Raw genomic sequence first — 19665 nt, 5'->3', positions numbered from 1 at the left:
TCAGCCTGATAATCTTGTAAGTGACAAGTGATAGTTGTGAGCGACACTTAATTTCAGCACAAAGTTTATTACTGTTGATTACATGCAGACTTCCGTGCTGGCTAAGCACGGGCTAAAGGCTAAGAGAAACGTGATCGGACTGTGTGGATGCAGCTGTTAGCTAACGCAGCTAGCCATGTAGCTGTTCGTCAGTTCCCGACCAGGAAACGAGAGGACGTGAACCAGATAGCGCTCTGAGCTATCAGGGATGCTCAGAGTTCCTCTGGCAACGTTGGATAATCATCAGAGATCGTGTGGATATCGGTGTGGACACCTGTGTGCACTTCCATTCTCATCTGGACTGAGGTGAACTGACTGGAACATTGTGCTTGGAAAAGGTGTCTGTTTGTTTTTGTTTTAACTCAATGAACCTGTAATTTTTGGGTTCCAACGATCCCGAGCCACGACTCAGGCCTGCAACGTTTGTTTTTCTAATAAGGGGTGCCGGCTTTTATTATTTTTATAAAAGTGAAACATTGTGTGAAATATTTTATTCCTTAAGAAAACACTGTTTTTTTAATTGTATACTGTATACTGGTCATTGTATACTGGTGTTTGCATTTTAGCCTAAGGGCACAGACATTTCATTTAGTTTATACTGTCTTTATTTACAATTATTTTATTTAATTAAAGTGAAAACTTGTTATTTTTACACCAAGGTTTCTGTTGTGAGTTTGAGTAGAATGTGCCATTTATTCAGTTATTTACCATAGTTTAGGTATTTGTCTTAGTCCAAGTTTAAGTTTAAGGCATTTTAGTGACCCATATATTTAATCCAGAATATCACACACATACGAGAGTATATATGAAACAAACCTAGGGCCCATCCTCTTATGAGCAGGATAGGAATGGTTACATAAAATGGAGGCACCGCTGGGATTGGGGTGATTTGTGATTAGTATTGGGGTTTTAACAGTCAGTGCAGATAATTAAAAAAATCTGTTAAACCACAGAGCAAAATGGCAGACAGAGCACAGCTCATTTCTGAGCTGAAGAGGTGGTGCAGAGGAGAAGGGCTGGATGAGGCTCATGGACTGATGGTGATAGTCCCACCTGATGTTGAAATAGCCCATATTGAAGAAGTTGTTCAAACCATTAAGTGCTTGGGACGTGTGCGTGTCAGAGGCAGGATGTTTGATACTACTTTGAGCAGCCTGATGGTTCTCTGTGAAACTAAGGAGAACCTCACCACTGTAAGCATTCCCCCTGAAGTGATGTATCCTGAGAGTGGAGAAACTTGGCCCCTGGTCACCATAGCTAGCAACCCAGCCCCTGAAGAGTTTGGTACCAAACTGAAAGTGCTGTTAGAGACTGAGGGAAAGACTATGGGTGATCTTAAGGCCCTGCTCTCTAGCCCTCAACCACCCACTAACTCTACTGAATCCATCTTAAAGGCGGTGGGAGATCTGTTGGAGAAAACCAGTAAACCTCCTGCTGAAGGTGGGTACCGTCGTCTACGCATTTTCTCAGGACTTCTGCCAGTTCCACCTGGGGAGGAGCAGTTTGATCACTGGCTTGAGCAGGCATGGCTCATGGTGGAGGAGAGCGAATGCATGGAGAGAGAAAAAAGGCGCAGGCTGATGGAATGTTTAAGAGGACCAGCACTAGAAGTAGTTAAGGCTGTAAGAGACTCTCATCCTGATTCAAGTCCAGCTGAATATCTGGAGGCCTTGGAGAGTGCCTTTGGAACTGCTGAGTCTGGAGATGATCTGTATTTTGCTTTTCGACAGATGTACCAGCAACCAGGGGAGAAGTTGTCTGATTTCCTTAGACGCCTGGAGCGGTCTCTGTCTAAAGTTGTTCAGAGAAAAGGCATTTTGCCCAGCAACAAGGACAAAGCCCGTTTGTCTCAACTACTGAAAGGCGCTGTCGCCTCTAAACTTGATGCTAATTCAGTTAAGATTAAGGGAGAGGAAGGATAACCCACCAACTTTTCTACAACTGCTGTGTGAAATTCGTCATGAAGAGGAGTATGAAACATCCAGGATGAAACTCAACAATTCAGTGAATCCAGTGCGCTCAAAGCACATAGCTGATGCTAAACAGGCAGAGATCCAAAGTTTAAAAGCTGAGGTAAAAGAGCTCAAGTCAATGGTGGCTGCTCTGGCCCCCAAACCTACTGAAGCTAGAGCAGAACTCTCTATTCCCTCGCCTGTGACCCCTTCACTCTCAGGTGAACCAAGCCAAGACTCCGGGTTAGTGGCTCTAAAGAAGCAATTCAAGAGACTGCAGCAAAAGCTGCATAGGAAAGAGAACACATATGAGCCCTCTGTCAGAAACCCTTCCGTCTCAGCGGTGGAAGCTGGTTACCGAATCCCCACCAGACCCTCGAGACCCTCCGATGAGCAGTTTTGCTACCGGTGTGGGGAGAATGGTCACTTTGTTGCAAAGTGCCACAACCCAGAAAAACAAAACAGAGTCATAAGGAAGCTGATACGAGCCCTAAAAATTGTGAAAGAAAACCAGCCTGTTACCGACCCCACACCTTCTGAAGTAGACTGTGATGTAAAAAGAAGTGTTGTAAACACGCCAGTCACAACGGTAATTCCAGAAGGTTTGATCGGGCCCCCCAGTTTGGTAAAGTTGAAAGTAAAAGGACATCCCTGTAATGCTCTTATGGATAGTGGCTCACAGGTCACTATTATTTTTGAGTCATGGTACAAAAAGCACCTCGCAGATGTCCCCGTGCATCCTGTTTCTGGTCTGGCCATCTGGGGTTTGAGTGAATCCAACAGCAGCTATCCTTACCGTGGCTACAGTTTGGTAGATCTGAAATACCCTTCAGATGTTACTGGAATCAGTGAGGTTGTAACAGTTCTTGCTCTCATTTGCCCCAGTCCTAGGTCTGAAGAGCAGACACCAGTCATAATAGGGACAAATACCTGTCATGTGAGAAATCTGGTCAAGCGCTGCAGTGAAAAGGGTCTTGACATCACCAAAACTCTTGGCATAAAAGTTCATTGCGAAAACATGCCTAAACCCCCAACTTTAGTTTCACCTACCGTCGATGATGATGATGTTGGTTGGGTTACATGGCAAGGTCCAGGTTCCCTTACACTTCCCCCTGGGCAAGACTTACAGGTCAGCTGTAAAGTTGAGTTTATGCAAAAAGTTGATAAAGAGATCCTGATGGTAGACACATCCCCTTCAGCACCACTTCCAGCTAGTGTGCTATTGCAGCCCATGGTTGTGCCTGGCAATGCAGTAAATGTTAACAACTTCCAGATGCTAGTCCAAAATCAGTCCCTTAGGGAGACGGTTATACCAGAGGGCACTGTCATAGGGCACATGTATCTTACTGAGAGTGTCACTACTGTCTCTTTCCAAAAGACAACCGCAACAGACTTTGACAAAACCCTGATCAACTTTGGAGACTCCCCTGTAACAGAGGAATGGAAAGAGCGACTCCGGCAGAAGCTTTCCCAACGATCACATGTGTTCTCCATGGAGGAATGGGAGGTTGGAGAAGCTTAAGGGGTAGAGCACACCATCCGTCTGTCTGATTCCCGACCATTCCGGCAACGGTCCAGACATTTGACTCCTGCTGACATTGATGACGTAAGGAAACATCTTCAAGAGCTCACGCATGCAGGCATCATCAAAGAGTCTCGCAGCCCTTACGCATCACCAATAGTCATCGTCAGAAAGAAAAATGGTTCCATACGTATGTGTATTGACTACAGGTTACTAAATAGTCGTACAATACTGGATCAGTACACCACCCCTTGCATCGATGATGCATTAGACTCTTTGTCTGGCAGCAAATGGTTCTCTGTGTTGGACTTGAGAAGTGGATATTACCAGATTCCTATGGCCGAAGAAGACAAGGAAAAAACGGCGTTCATTTGCCCGCTGGGGTTCTTCCAGTTCGAGAGAATGCCCCAGGGAATAACAGGAGCCCCAGCTACTTTCCAAAGGCTAATGGAAAAGACTGTGGGTGACATGAACCTTCTACAGGTTCTTGTTTACTTGGATGACATTATCGTCTTTGGGAAGTCATTAGAAGAACATGAGGAGAGGCTACTTAAGGTGCTCGACAGACTCGGAGAGGCTGGGCTGAAGCTTTCTCTGGATAAGTGTCAATTTTGCCAGCCAAAAGTAAAGTACCTCGGGCACATTGTGTCATCTGAAGGCATCTCACCAGATCCTGCAAAGATCGAAGCAGTTACCAACTGGCCCAAGCCGACTGACCTGAAGACCCTGAGATCTTTTTTGGGGTTTTGCGGGTATTATAGGCGATTCATAGCCAACTATGCTTCCATAGTTAGACCCTTAACAGAGCTAACCAAAGGCTATGCTCTGACACAAAAGAGTAAAAAGCAAAACAAAGATCCCTCCAAGAGCTATCTGAAAGAGTCTGAGCCATTTGGTCAAAGGTGGGATCAGTCCTGCACCGATGCTTTCCATCGGATCATCTACTGTCTAACACATGCTCCGGTGCTACCATTTGCCGACCCAGAGAAGCCATACATCCTTCATGTGGATGCCAGCTTAAAGGGAGTTGGGGCAGTTCTTTATCAGCAGCATTCAGAGGGTTTGAGACCAGTGGCTTTTGCAAGTAGAAAGCTGAGTCAGTCAGAGAAACGTTATCCAATTCACCAGCTGGAGTTTTTGTCACTCAAATGGGCTGTTGTGGATCGTTTTCAGGATTACCTGTATGGAGCCCGGTTTACGGTACGGACCGACAATAATCCCTTGACATATGTGCTCTCAACTGCTAAGCTGAATGCAGTGGGACACAGATGGCTTGCTGCTTTATCGACTTATGACTTTGATGTGCAGTACAGACCAGGCAAGCACAAACATAGATGCCGATCTTCTTTCCCGACATTTTCCGGATGATGATTCCCACCTAGATTGGGAAACCATATCACAGGATGGGGTGAAGTCGATCTGTCAAAGAGTCAGCTTACCTACTTCCTCAGATGGTTCAGTCCGCTATGTGGATCAGCTCGGAGCTCCCCCAGAATGCATTCCAAACATCTATTCATTCCCCATGCACATGGAGCTTGAGGCTTTGAAACACATAACCAAAGATGAGCTAGTACATGCACAAAAAGAAGATCCAGTCATTGGATCTGCACTACAGGCTGTCCAGCATCATAAATGGCCAGAACATGTTGAGAATGATCCAGAGTTTTCCCAACTGAAAGGAGAGAAAGACAAACTAACTCTAAATGCTGGTCTTCTCTATCGCCAGTCTAAATTGCCTTCAGAGGAGAACGTCAATCAGCTCATTTTGCCGACCAAGTATCGAGACACTGTTCTAAGGGCCCTACATGATGATTTGGGACATCTCGGAATCGAAAGAATAACTGACCTGCTGAGACAGAGATTCTTCTGACCAAAGATAGCCAAAGATGTTGAGCAGTATATTAAAAACTGTGGAGAATGTATTACACGCAAGTCCCCTAATCAAAGAACAGCTCCCTTACACCAGATTACCAGCAGGGGACCAATGGATCTTGTGTGTATAGATTTCCTCTCCATGGAAGTAGACTCAAAAGGAATGAGCAGTGTATTGGTCGTAACTGATCACTTTACACGCTATGCACAAGCTTTCCCCACTAAGAACCAGAAAGCTCAAACAGTGGCCACGATCTTAGTTGACAAGTTCTTTGTGCATTATGGGCTACCAACTAGGATCCATTCTGATCAGGGGCAGGATTTTGAGAGTAGATTGATCCAAGATCTGTTAAAGATGATGGGGATTCGTAAGTCGCGTACTACTCCCTACCACCCGCAGGGGGATCCGCAGCCTGAAAGGTTCAACAGGACCTTGCTTTCTATGTTAGGAACGCTAACACCTGACAAGAAGCGTCAGTGGAGCCAACATGTACCACACTTGGTCCACGCCTACAACAACACTAAATGTGATTCAACAGGATATTCACCTTATTACTTAATGTTTGGCCGGGAAGCCAAGCTTCGGGTGGACTTGTGCTTTGGAACGGGTGTGGATGGGAAAGTAGACAGTCATTCCCGCTATGTGGCAAAGTTAAAAGAGGACTTGAAAAAAGCTTATCGGCTGGCATCAGAAATGGCTTATAGATCTCATCAAAGGAACAAGAAGTCCTACGACAAAAGAGTTAGTTTCCAGTCCTTAGACGTCGGTGACAGAGTGTTACTCAGGAACCTGGGGCTGAAAGGCAAACATAAGCTGCAAACAAGGTGGAATCCTATGCCTTACCTGGTTGTTGGAAAAATGCCAAATCTTCCTGTATATAAGCTCAGGCCTGAGAATGGGAAGGGAAGTGTTAAAACGCTTCACAGAGACCACATTCTGCCAATAGGACAGCTAGTGAGACTTCCAAAAGCAGAGGTTAATCATGACTCATGTGTCAGGGCAAGAACAAGAACTGAGACTTCCAGAAAACAGACATTGACCTTACCTGACACTGTCCTCCCCGAGCCACTTAGCACTGATTCTTCTTCCGACTCGGAGTACTACAGACCTACTAGGATTTGCTATAAGCTCAGAGAGACTCCCAGGACCAGACCGACTACACACCTTTCAGAGGACATGCAGGAGGATGTAGATCCCCCTCTGTCAGAAGAGAGCTCTGAAGAGGATGATAAGGTGGAGGAGGGACCCAGTCCGGATGCTGCTTCTGAAACTGATGATGAGCTGGAGGAGACTGGACAGGAGAGCTCTGAAGAGCCAGAAGTTGAACCAAATGAAAGTCAAGATGACAGTGCTCTTAAGTCTACAGACGTAGATGTTAGCGTAGATGCTAGTCAAACACCAGAGCCATTGATTAATAAAGCTGAAACACGCTCGAAAAGACCCATCAAACCAGTAGTAAGACTAACCTATGATGAGCCTGGTAAAGCTAGAGATCAGCCAATCACTATCATACACAGAGGTGTGGTTATTAAGATTGGAAAGAATTAAACTTAGATAAGCTGTTGTTATATTTACCTTTCTCCTAAAGTAGAGTTTGAGTTGTTGTTGTCTGTTGAGGACACCAGACTATTAGAAGGGGGAGGGTGTAACCCAGCTGAAATGTTAAAACACATTTAAATAAATAGTTCATGTTGATTAAAAAAAACATGTTAAAAGAATATAAAGTTAAGAGGTGGTTAAAAATCTGATGTTTTCATTGTGTTTAAAAAGTGGGCGAATTCATGTTAAATTGTGTTTGTAAAAGAGAACGTTAGTTTATTTCATAATGTAAAAGCCAAAAAAAGAAAACATTATTTTATTTTAGAGGAAGAATAATTCTGTTAAAACCAGGTTGTTTTGTCATGTGACCTTACGTCTGTGAGGGGAGGGGGACGAACACAGAAAGAGATAAGGATGGAAGGAGAGACGCATGTGAGAAAAAAGTGGATTAAACAGTTCGTTTGTGCATTGAACAGCTTGTTATGCTGAACTTCTGATAGCTTGTACTTTTGATGGTCAGCCTGATAATCTTGTAAGTGACAAGTGATAGTTGTGAGCGACAGTTAATTTCAGCACGAAGTTTATTACTGTTGATTACATGCAGGCTGCCGTGCTGGCTAAGCACGGGCAAAAGGCTAAGAGAAACGTGATCGGACTGTGTGGATGCAGCTGTTAGCTAACGCAGCTAGCCATGTAGCTGTTCGTCAGTTCCCGACCAGGAAACGAGAGGATGTGAACCAGATAGCGCTCTGAGCTACCAGGGATGCTCAGAATTCCTCTGGCAACGTTGGATTATCATCAGAGATCGTGTGGATATCGGTGTGGACACCTGTGTGCGCTTCCATTCTCATCTGGACTGAGGTGAACTGACTGGAACATTGTGCTTGGAAAAGGTATCTGTTTTTTTTTGTTATAACTCAATGAACCTGTAATTTTTGGGTTCCAACGATCCCGAGCCACGAATCAGGCCTGCAACGTTTGTTTTTCTAATAAGGGGTGCCGGCTTTTATTATTTTTATAAAAGTGAAACATTGTGTGAAATATTTTATTCCTGAAGAAAACACTGTTTTTTGAACTGTCATTGTATACTGGTGTTTGCATTTTAGCCTAAGGGCACAGACATTTCATTTAGTTTATACTGTCTTTATTTACAATTATTTTATTTAATTAAAGTGAGAACTTGTTATTTTTACACCAAGGTTTCTGTTGTGAGTTTGAGTAGAATGTGCCATTTATTCAGTTATTTACCATAGTTTAGGTATTTGTCTTAGTCCAAGTTTAAGTTTAAGGCATTTTAGTGACCCATATATTTAATCCAGAATATCACACACATACGAGAGTATATATGAAACGAACCTAGGGCCCATCCTCTTATGAGCAGGATAGGAAGGGTTACAATAGGATGAGACATGGCAGCCTGATTTCTCCTCAGTGGGACTGCTGTTTTACCCGCTTCCAGGGCTAGCTTACAATGTCGGCTTGCTAGGTTGCAAGTAGGTCAGGCAGCAATGTGACACACAACAGGGCAGAAGGTGGTCTGCTTAATTCAAGTCCCTGTTTGGGCGACGGTCAGTCTACTTTTTGGAGGCCTCAGCTTGCTATCACTACGGGTCCATCTCTTCTGCTGACTCTGTATTAGAGCGATGTTCCTTCCTTCTCCAGGGGGTCAGTGCATCTCCCTTGTTCGGCACACATGATTCTGATGGTCAGCCCTTTAGGAAAGAGTGCTCACGGAGTGAGTAGAATAAGACAGACCTCCCATTTGTGCAGTGCTGTCGGTCCCCAGGGCCAGTACTGAAAAACCCCATTACATAGGATGAGACATGGCAGCCTGATTTCTCCTCAGTGGGACTGCTGTTTTAGCCGCTTCCAGGGCTAGATTAGAATCTCGGCTTGCTAGGTTGCAAGTAGGTCAGGCAGCAGTGTTACACACAACATGGCAGAAGGTGGTCTGCTTAATTCAAGTCCCTGATTGGCCGAAGGTCAGTCTTCTTTTTGTAGGCCTCAGCTTGCTATCACTACGGTCCATCTCTTCTGCTGACTCTGTACTAGAGCGATGTTCCTTCCTGCTCCCGGGGATCAGTGCATCTCCCTTGTTAGGCACACCTGATTCTGATGGTCAGCCGTTTAAGAAAGAGTGCTCACAGAGTGAGAAGAATAAGACAGACTTCCCAATTGTGCAGTGCTGTCGGTCCCCAGGGCCAGTACTGAAAAACCCCATTACATAGGATGAGACATGGCAGCCTGATTTCTCCTCAGTGGGACAGCTGTTTTACCCGCTTGCAGGGCTAGCTTGCAATCTCCGCTTGCTGACTGAGCTGGGTTGGTTGCAAGCAGGTCAGGCAGCAGTGTTGGGCACAAACTGAGCAGAAATTGGTCTACTCCCGTAGTTGTGGCCGAGTGGTTAAGGCGATGGACTAGAAATCCATTGGGGTCTCGCCGCGCAGGTTCGAATTCTGCAGACTACGCTGTTTGCTGAAGGCCATGAGGCAAAGCGTCCATGCATTTTTCACGGTCCTCGCACTTATTTGCGAAATGTCCAGTCCCTCTTCGATGGACAAACACGCCGCTGCTGCTTTTTGTATCCGGGCTCCAGGGGTTGTCTTGGGTGAGCCAGTGGCACGCCTTGATCGTATAGTGGTTAGTACTCTGCGTTGTGGCCGCAGCAACCCCGGCTCGTATCCGGGTCACGGCAATCCTTTGCTGTTGAGTATACGGGAAGGTTGAAAAAATTTTACCACCTCATCTTTCTGCGTGATTTTGTTTCTGAAGCTTGGCCTGTGCAGGGCGCCACCAGACAAGGGGGCTTGCTTTCTAACATTAGGCGTAGTCGTGGCCGAGAGGTTAAGGCGATGGACTTGAAATCCATTGGGGTCTCCCCGCGCAGGTTCGAACTCTACCGACTACGGGAGGGATTTGCAGTATTGCTTTAGCTTTCTGTGACGGTAATTGTGCCTTCTATGGTCCTTCGCTCTCTGTGCCATAACTGCTTCTAGCTTTCATCCTCGTGACACCTGCGTCTCTTCTGGGCAGCTTGTTGTAAAACTGCTGCTTTATAAAAGGTGAGAAGCCAGTGCTCCACAAGAGCCGGGATAGCCCAGTCGGTAGAGAATCAGACTATTAATCTGAGGGTCCAGGGTTTAAGTCCCCGTTCGGGCGAAAGTCTGTCTGCTTTTGGCGAAGTCACCTTGCTATCACTACGGTCCATCTCTTCTTCTGAATCTGTACTGGAGCGGTGTTCCTTCCTACTCCACGGTATCAGTGCACCTCCCTTGTTTGGCACACCTGATTCTGATGGTCAGCTCGTTAGGAAAGCGAGCTCACAGAGTGAGTAGAATAAGACAGACCTCCGAATTGTGCAGTGCTGTCGGTCCCCAGGCCCAGCACTGAAAAACCCCATTACATAGGATGAGACATAGCAGCCTGATTTCTCCTCAGTGGGACTGCTGTTTTACCCGCTTCCAGGGCTAGCTTACAATCTCGGCTTGCTAGGTTGCAAGTAGGTCAGGCAGCAATGTGACACACAACAGGGCAGAAGTTGGTCTGCTTAATTCAAGTCCCTGTTTGGGCGAAGGTCAGTCTTCTTTTTGTAGGCCTCAGCTTGCTATCACTACGGTCCATCTCTTCTGCTGACTCTGTACTAGAGCGATGTTCCTTTCTGCTCCCAGGGATCAGTGCATCTCCCTCTTTCGGCAAACCTGATTCTGATGGTCAGCCCTTTAGGAAAAAGTGATCACAGAGTGAGTAGAATAAGACAGACTTCCCAATTGTGCAGTGTTGTCGGTCCCCAGGGCCAGTACTGAAAAACCCCATTACATAGGATGAGACATGGCAGCCTGATTTCTCCTCAGTGGGACCGCTGTTTTACCCGCTTGCAGGGCTAGCTTGCAATCTCCGCTTGCTGACTGAGCTGGGTTGGTTGCAAGTAGGTCAGGCAGCAGTGTTGGACACAAACTGAGCAAAAATTGGTCTACTCCCGTAGTCGTGGACGAGTGGTTAAGGTGATGGACTTGAAATCCATTGGGGTCTTCCCGCGCAGGTTCGAATCCTGCTGACTACGCTGTTTGCTGAAGGCCATGAGGCAAAGCATCCATGCATTTTTCACGGTCCTCGCACTTATTACTCTTCGATGGACAAACACGACGCTGCTGCTTCTTATATCCGGGCTCCAGGGATTTTCTTGTGTGAGCCAGTGGCACATCGTGATCGTATATTGGTTAATACTCTGCGTTGTGGCCGCAGCAACCCCGGTTCGAATCCGGGTCATGGCAACCCTTTGCCGTTGAGTATACGGGAAGGTTGAAAAATTTTTACCACCTCATCTTTCTGCGTGATTTTGTTTCTGAAACTTGGCCTGTGCAGGGCGCCATCAGACAAGGGGGCTTGCTTTCTAACATTAGGCGTAGTCGTGGCCGGGAGGTTAAGGCGATGGACTTGAAATCCATTGGGGTCTCCCTGCTCAGGTTCGAACTCTTCCCATTTCCGGAAGGATTTGCAGTATTGCTTTAGCTTTCTGTGACTGTAATTGTGCCTTCTATGGTCCTTCGCTCTCTGTGCCATAACTGCTTCTAGCTTTCATCCTCGTGACACCTGCGTCTCTTCTAGGCAGCTTGTTGTAAAACTGCTGCTTTATAAAAGGTGAGAAGCCAGTGCTTCACAAGAGCCTGGATAGCTCAGTTGGTAGAGCGTCAGACTTTTAATCTGAGGGTCCAGGCTTCAAGTCCCTGTTCGGGCGAAGGTCTGTCTGCTTTTGGCGGAGTCACCTTGCTATCACTACGGTCCATCTCTTCTTCTGAATCTGTACTGGAGCGGTGTTCCTTCCTGCTACAGGGTATCAGTGCACCTCCCTTGTTTGGCACACCTGATTCTGATGGTCAGCTCGTTAGGAAAGCGCGCTCACAGAGTGAGTAGAATAAGACAGACCTCAGAATTGTGCAGTGCTGTGGGTCCCCAGGCCCAGCACTGAAAAACCCCATTACATAGGATGAGAAATGGCAGCCTGATTTCTCCTCAGTGGGACTGCTGTTTTACCCGCTTCTAGGGCTAGCTTACAATCTCGGCTTGCTAGGTTGCAAGTAGGTCAGGCAGCAGTGTTACACACAACATGGCAGAAGGTGGTCTGCTTAATTCAAGTCCCTGTTTGGGCGTAGGTCAGTCTTCTTTTTGTAGGCCTCAGCTTGCTATCACTACGGTCCATCTCTTCTGCTGACTCTGTACTAGAGCGATGTTCCTTTCTGCTCCCGGGGATCAGTGCATCTCCTTCTTTCGGCAAACCTGATTCTGATGGTCAGCCCTTTAGGAAAGAGTGATCACAGAGTGAGTAGAATAAGACAGACTTCCCAATTGTGCAGTGTTGTCGGTCCCCAGGGACAGTACTGAAAAACCCCATTACATAGGATGAGACATGGCAGCCTGATTTCTCCTCAGTGGGACCGCTGTTTTACCCGCTTGCAGGGCTAGCTTGCAATCTCCGCTTGCTGACTGAGCTGGGTTGGTTGCACGTAGGTCAGGCAGCAGTGTTGGAAACAAACTGAGCAGAAATTGGTTGGCTTGTTCGGCACACCTGATTCTTATGGTCAGCCCTTTAGGAAAGAGTGTCCATAAAGTGTGTCCATTTTTTTTGGAGCGTCCATTCAGGTATAAGTTTGAGGGCTTGTGTATGTGGGTTAAGGGGAACTGCGCGCTGACCCCAAAAAATTTTTGCCGGACGCGGTGTCGATGTCTCCCGGACTGCGCTGGCCCACGGGAGACCCCTGACCGGCGCGGGAGGATCTGGTCCCCCAAGGGGCCTCGCGGAAGCTTACCCAAATTTGAGGCCCCTAAATGCCATACAGCACTTCTCCACAGGGTGGCGCACGGAGCAGTACACCTCAGGTTTAAAACAGTGGCATTTACCCGAATGGGGGATGGACGATTTTTTTGCCCACGAAACCAATTTTTGTCCATTTGACCTTTAAAGTTACAGAATGACCACAGAACCGGTGCGGACCCCCGTCGGACCCCCAACCCGGGTCCCACGAACCCATTATTTGTCCATTTGACCATTATATTCACACAATGACTGCGGATCATCTGCGGACCCCTTGCGGACCCCCACCCTGGGTCCCACGAACCTAGTATTTGTCCATTTGACCATTATATTTACACAATGACTGCGGATCATCTGCGGACCACTTGCTGACCCCCACCCTGGGTCCCACAAACCCACTATTTGTCCATTTGACCATTATATTCACACAATGACTGCGGATCATCCGTGGACCACTTGCGGACCCCCACCCTGGGTCCCACGAACCCACTATTTGTCCATTTGACCATTATGTTCACACAATGACTGCGGATCATCTGCGGACCACTTGCGGACCCCCACCCTGGGTCCCAAGAACCCAATATTTGTCCATTTGACCATTATGTTCACACAATGACTGCGGATCATCTGCGGACCATTTGTGGACCCCCACCCTGGGTCCCACGAACCCACTATTTGTCCATTTGACCATTATGTTCACGGAATGACCACAGATCACATGCGGAACATTTGCGGACCCCACCCCCGGGTCCCACGGACCCAATATTTGTCCATTTGACCATTAGCGTTAGAAAAGAGCCTCGTTCGGACATTTTTTTCTGAGACATCCCTGGGGCCCAAAACTTGGAACGGTGGCTCCTGGGGCTTCCCCCAGTAAGCTTATGAAGGCCCGGGGCCCAAGAGCCCTTGCAATCAGTGTCCACGAACCCGCTATGCTGAACACATTAAAATAAATGGCAGGTGGGATTTTTTTAGAAAAGTCCCAGGGGCCCGAAATTCGGAACGGTGGCTCTTTGGGGCCCCTGGATCGTGCAGTCAAAAGCGCGGGGCCCTAGTGCGATGCACTTTTTTCCCTTTAGTCCTACGACTATGTGCTTCGGGGCCCTGGGTGAGGGGCCCCTGAGATGCCAGAATCTAAAATCTGGGGGCCCTACGGCCTATCGTCTCCGAACTGTGGACGTCCCACCTCCCATCAAAACGCGTAACGCTTTTGTGGACGTGGGGTCCCTTCTGTGACCGTTTGACCCCTAGAGAAGGTGGTAGGGCCACCAGACTTCAGTGCCCGGTCGAGGGGATCCCCTCGAGACACATATCCAAAATTCGGCCCGATCGGACCCTTCGGAGTCGTGTCCACGTCGTGTCCACGACCCTCTCGGGATCTCCCGAATTTCAGCCGCGGGGTCCAACGCATCGCGGAGATATTAGCAAAAAAATAGTACCATCTACCCCCCTCGCACCTACTCATCCATGCCGGCCAGGGTGCACCCTCCCCGGCTAGAGAAGGCAGCTCGAAGGGGGTGGAAGTCGGAAGAAAAAAATTTTTATGAGGCCTAGAGAAAACACTTGTACTGTACCCAGGGCACTCAGAGGAATCCATTTTTGTAAGTTTTATCCCATTATACTGTAGAAATATGCATATAAAAAATGTTGGATTTTGGTTAACCAAAATGTCACAGACTTTGCCAAGCTGTAACTCCGCAAAACGGGGCCAAACTGCACCAAAATCGGGTCAAGGTCAGAACAGGTGGCCCTCTATCCGATGACACCTGCCCCATGTCCCTATGACCCCGGGGGTCAAAGTTACGGCCCCCCAAAATGTGGGATTTGAACCGGGATAACTCAGGAACCGGACCACCCAGGAACTAGAGGGTGGTCGCATACGGTAGGCCCCTCGACCCTCTAGGAATCCCCTGAATTTCAGCCCCGGGGTCCACCGCTGCGCGGAGATATTTGCAAAAAAATAGTACCATCCACCCCCCTCGCACCTACTCATCCATGCCGGCCAGGGTGCACCCTCCCCGGCTAGAGAAGGCAGCTCAAGGGGGGTGGAAGTCGGAAGAAAATTTTTTTTATGAGGCCGAGAGGAAACAGTTGTACTGTACTCAGGGCACTCAGAGGAATCAATTTTTGTAAGTTTTAACCCATAATACTGTAGAATTTGCATAAAAATGAGCGTTGAATTTTGGCACACATGTGCACCACATGTGGTGCGTATCTCACTTTTCATTAAATAGCACCTGTATTTAACTTTATTTATTTCAAATGTGTGTTATTGTTAATGAAAAGACCTTTACTGTACTCAGGACACCCAGAGGAATCAATTCTTGTAAGTTTTATCCAATAATAATGTAAAATATGCATAAAAATGTATGTCCACCAGAGCACTACGGAGGTCCCGCTGAATAAATTGTAAATGGACATTTTTTTTAAAAAAACCTCCCATTTGCCATTTATTCAGCACGCCCTTCCTAATGGTTCCGTTGACGGATCAATTTTAGCGATTTCGTGGTTGAAGTCTCATCTGCTGTATTCTGCAAGCTCCGAGGAACCCATTTTTGTAAGTTTTGTCCCATAATACTGTAGAATTATGCATAGAAAACCACATGTGGTGCATGTCCACCCGCAATTTATTTGAACCCCATTCAAATATATGGCAGGTGGGACTTTTTTAGAAAAGACCCAGGGGCCCGAAATTCGGATCGGTGGGTCCAGGGGCCGCCCCGATTGAGCTGCCGAAAGAGCGGGGCCCTAAGGCGAGGGGATAATTCGGAGCCTCCTGCACAAAATCTCTCCCTCAGCCCTCTCTGACTCTTACATGATCAGAGCCTTTTGAGAGATTTCAGGGTGCCGGATGGGAATTATTTTTTCAAGGTCCTACAGCTTCGTGCTTTGGGGACATGGGAGAGGGGCCTCTGAGATGCGAGAATCTCGAATCTCGGGGCCCTACGACCCATCGTCTCCGAAGGGCGGATGTCCCATCTCCAATGTAAACGCGTACCGGTTTGGTGGACAAGCGCTCCCTTTTTTGACCCTTTGACCCCTAAATAAGGTCGTAGGGGTCACCAGACTTCTATGCCCGGTCGAGGTGGCCCCCATGAGACACATATCCAAAATTCGGCCCGATCGGACCCCGGCGAGCCGTGTCCACGAAACCGCTAGGCCGAACACATTCAAGTAAATGGCAGGAGGGATTTTTTAGAAACGTCCTAGGGGCCCGAAATTTGGATCGGTTGCTCCTGAGGGCCCCTAGAACGTGCTGTCAAAAGCGTGAGGACCTAGCGCGATGCCCTTTTTTTCCATGGGTCCTACGACTACGTGTTTCGGGGGCCTTGTTGAGGGGCCCCTGAGAAGCCAGAATCTCAAATCTGGGGGCCCTACAACCTATCGTCTCCGAACTGTGGACGTCCCACCTCCCATCAAAACGCGTACCGCTTTTGTGGACGTGGGGTCCCTTCTGTGACCGTTTGACCCCTAAAGAAGGTCGTAGGGCCACCAGACTTCTGTGCCCGGTCGAGGGGATGCCCTCGAGACACATATCCAAAATTCGGCCCGATCGGACCCTTGGGAGTCGTGTCCACGAATCCGCTAGGCCGAAAGCATGGGAATAAATGGCAGGTGGGATTTTTTTAGAAACGTCCCAGGGGTCCCAAATTTCACAGCGGGGTCCGTGGGGCCCCCCCAGTGACCTCACCGAGACCGCGGACCGATCGGAGCGACTTGCGTCGGCGACCCCGAAATGGCCAGAGGGGGCGCCGGTGAGTGCCCGCGGGGCGGGGACGCCCACCCCCCACCTCTGGGACCCTTTTGGGAACGTTCCGTAAAAATAGTGGAAAAGTGGACAAATAGTGGTTCCGTGGGACCGGGGGTCCGGGTCGGGGGTCCTCGCGGCTGGAGGGTCCGATCCGCGATGATAATGGTTAAATGGACAAATAATGGGTTCGTGGTCACGGGGGTCTGCACAGCGGACCCATATGGCAGGTGGACAAAACGCAGCTCGCTGGGATGCGAAGCCCACCCTAGAACAGCCCCGGCCATTCGTTTAATGGGAGAAAGGCCAAATAATAGGGTCCTGGGAGCGAATACCCCCAATGGCCAGCAGAACGATGGCAAAAGGACCTTTATAGGGAGCGTGGTCACGGGGGTCCGCTAAGCGGGTCCATATGGCGGGTGGACAAAACGCGGCCCGCTGGGATGCGAAGCCCACCCTAGAACTGCCCTGGCCATTCGTTTAATAGGAGAAAGGCCAAATAATAGGGTCCTGGGAACGAATACCCCCAACGGCCAGAAGAACGATGGCAAAAGGACCTTTATAGGGTTCGTGGGAGGTGGGGGTGGTGGTGGGGGGGCTCTCCCGGTGGTCAACATCACCCCCTAGAGGTGTCAATACTTGGTTTACTGCGGATTCCCTACGGAAAAGGGGGGTAAGCCGACTCGTCCCGTTGGCCAGTTTTCTAAAGAAGAAAATGGATCCAAATTGACAGTACAATCCCTTCGAACCATTATGCGGTATATGGCAATTTAAATGAATGGGGTTTTTTCCACGAACCCATTATGTGTACTACCTAACATTAGGCGTAGCCGTGGCCGAGAGGTTAAGGCGATGGACTTGAAATCCATTGGGGTCTCCCTGCACAGGTTCGAACTCTGGGTTAATGGTAGAACAGGAAGGGAGAATAAAAGGAATAGGCATAGAGGGAGGAGAGAATAAAATATTTCAATACGCTGATGATACTACGCTATTGCTGCAAGATCTGTTGAGTGTAAGGGAAGCAATGAAAATAGTACAAACATTTTGCAGGGGATCAGGGGCTAAAGTGAACGAGGATAAAACAGTATACATGAGATTCGGGGGAAGTGAGGTTTTAACGGCGCACTTTAATTTTAAGGAAATGAATGAAATAAAGATTTTAGGTGTTTTAATGGGGAGGGATGAAACCAAAGCAGAAGGAATTATGTGGGAGGAGATGCTAGGAGGGATCGAGAGAAGGTTGAATTTTTGGAGATTAATGTCCTTAACTTTGGAGGGGAGGGTTTTAATTTTTAATGTTTTAATGGTTTCTAAGTTATGGCATATTTTATATGTGGCTTCAATGCCGTTGTGGACAGAAAAAAGGCTGAAAAAATGTTTTTTAGATTTTTTATGGGAAGGAAAGCCACCGAGAATTGCATATAACACTTTAATAGGAGCAGTGGGGAAGGGGGGGCTAGGGCTAATGGACGTGGAGCAAAGAAAGAACAGTTTAAGGGTGAAAATCATAAGCAAATATCTAGACGAAGAAAATAAAGCAGCATGGAAAAGAACAATGGGGCATTTTTTAAACAAGTGTAGTCATTTTAATCTGGGGGACAACATTTTATGGATGAAAACAACAAATTGGATGACGGAGGGGCTGCCAGAATTTTATAAAGAACTGATGAGAGCATGGGGAAAATTTTTAGATAATGTGCATTTTAAGCCACAAGGTAGAGAGAACATTTTAAATCAGCCTTTATTCTTAAACAACTGCATTTTAAATCAAGGGAAGCAGGTTTTTTTTAAGAAATGGTGGGATGTTGGAATCATGAAAGTCAGAGATGTTTTATATGAATTCAAAGAGGGGTTTTTACCAGTGCAATACATTGTGGATGTGATGGAGGAGGCAAAGGAGGATTATAGCAGACAATAGATTACAAACAAATATGATTTAATTAAGAATGCTATACCTAAAGAATGGATAAAGAGAATTGAAAATATGGAAGAAGAAAATCAAGGAAAAGATGTGTATGCAAATATGGGGGGAAAATTGTGTGCTTTTAAAGAATGTACTGTGAAAATGTTTTATTGTTTTTTTAGAGATGTGGTTTTCAAGAAACCTGTTGTAAATGAATACTGGCTACGGATGTTCAATGATGTACCGGAAGAGAAAATATGGGGGAATATAAATGGGAAAATTGTACAGACTAAACTGGAGAATATGGAATATTTTATCAGGAACAAAGCAGTGTTCACAGATGTGATTTTAAGCAAAATTGGGATGGAGGAAAGTGCAATATGTAAAGTATGCCAAGATGCAAATGAAGGGTTTTTACACTTGTTTTTATATTGTGATAAGCTGAAAGATTTTAATGAGAGATGTAAAAGAATGATTTTAATTTTGAGAGGAGAGGGAAATGGAAACTTTGAGTGGGAAAAGGTGTTAATGTTGGGCATTAATGAGAAATATAAACATGAGAAGCTGATTAATTTACTTGTGATGCTGATGAAAAGTGCGATATGGGAAAGAAGAGTGATGGTGAAAAAGGACAATGCTTTAATTGATGTATGGAATGTGTTTAGGAGAAAAGTTGAAAAATATGTTGGATGTCTGTTTTATTATTTTAAATTGGAGGAAACGATTGATGTTTTTTATAATATTTTTACTCAGGAGGTATTAATGGTCTTCAAAGAGCTGGGAATTGAATTTTCATTTTTAAAAGATTAAACTATTTAATGACTTCTTTCTTTAAATTGTAAGTAAGATGTCTGTCAATTCAAGATTTTAGGAATTTTTTATGTCAAAGAAAGAATCGTATGTACTTTTGTATGTGAATAATTGACATGTATGTTTGAATTGATTAATTTCTTCAATAAATAAAAAAAAAAAAAAAAAAAAAGGTTAAGGCGATTGACTTGAAATCCATTGGGGTCTCCCTGCGCAGGTTCGAACTCTGCCGACTACGGGAGGGATTTGCAGTATTGCTTTAGCTTTCTGTGACGGTAATTGTGCCTTCTATGGTCCTTCGCTCTCTGTGCCATAACTGCTTCTAGCTTTCATCCTTGTGACACCTGCATCTCTTCTGGGCAGCTTGTTGTAAAACTGCTGCTTTATAAAAGGTGAGAAGCCAGTGCTCCACAAGAGCCTGGATAGCTCAGTCGGTAGAGAATCAGACTTTTAATTTGAGGGTCTAGGGT

At 46.7% G+C, this 19665-nt stretch overlaps 1 protein-coding gene and 2 non-coding genes across 3 annotated transcripts; all 3 read left to right on the top strand.

Annotated features, from left to right (window-relative positions):
• The first annotated feature begins 998 nt into the window (after window positions 1-998).
• On the top strand, window positions 999-1961 carry LOC132092008 (paraneoplastic antigen Ma1 homolog). The gene has a single exon (XM_059498053.1). The coding sequence runs from the start codon at window positions 999-1001 to the stop codon at window positions 1959-1961; it is 963 nt and encodes a 320-aa protein (XP_059354036.1).
• An 8942-nt stretch (window positions 1962-10903) lies between these two features.
• Window positions 10904-10985, top strand: trnas-uga (transfer RNA serine (anticodon UGA)). Its single transcript has one exon. It is a non-coding gene; the product is annotated as a tRNA-Ser (tRNA).
• Window positions 10986-11587: 602 nt separating this feature from the next.
• trnak-uuu (transfer RNA lysine (anticodon UUU)) lies at window positions 11588-11660 on the top strand. Its single transcript has one exon. It is a non-coding gene; the product is annotated as a tRNA-Lys (tRNA).
• The last annotated feature ends 8005 nt before the right edge of the window (window positions 11661-19665 follow it).

The sequence above is a fragment of the Carassius carassius genome, chromosome 18, assembly GCF_963082965.1.
Source record: "Carassius carassius chromosome 18, fCarCar2.1, whole genome shotgun sequence".
Lineage (NCBI taxonomy): Eukaryota > Metazoa > Chordata > Actinopteri > Cypriniformes > Cyprinidae > Carassius > Carassius carassius.
This window is presented reverse-complemented; position numbering and strand designations above follow the sequence as displayed.

Coding starts and splice junctions, on each gene's coding strand:
- LOC132092008 (XM_059498053.1), top strand. CDS start 999: ATGGCAGACAGAGCACAGCTCATTTCTGAGCTGAAGAGGTGGTGCAGA.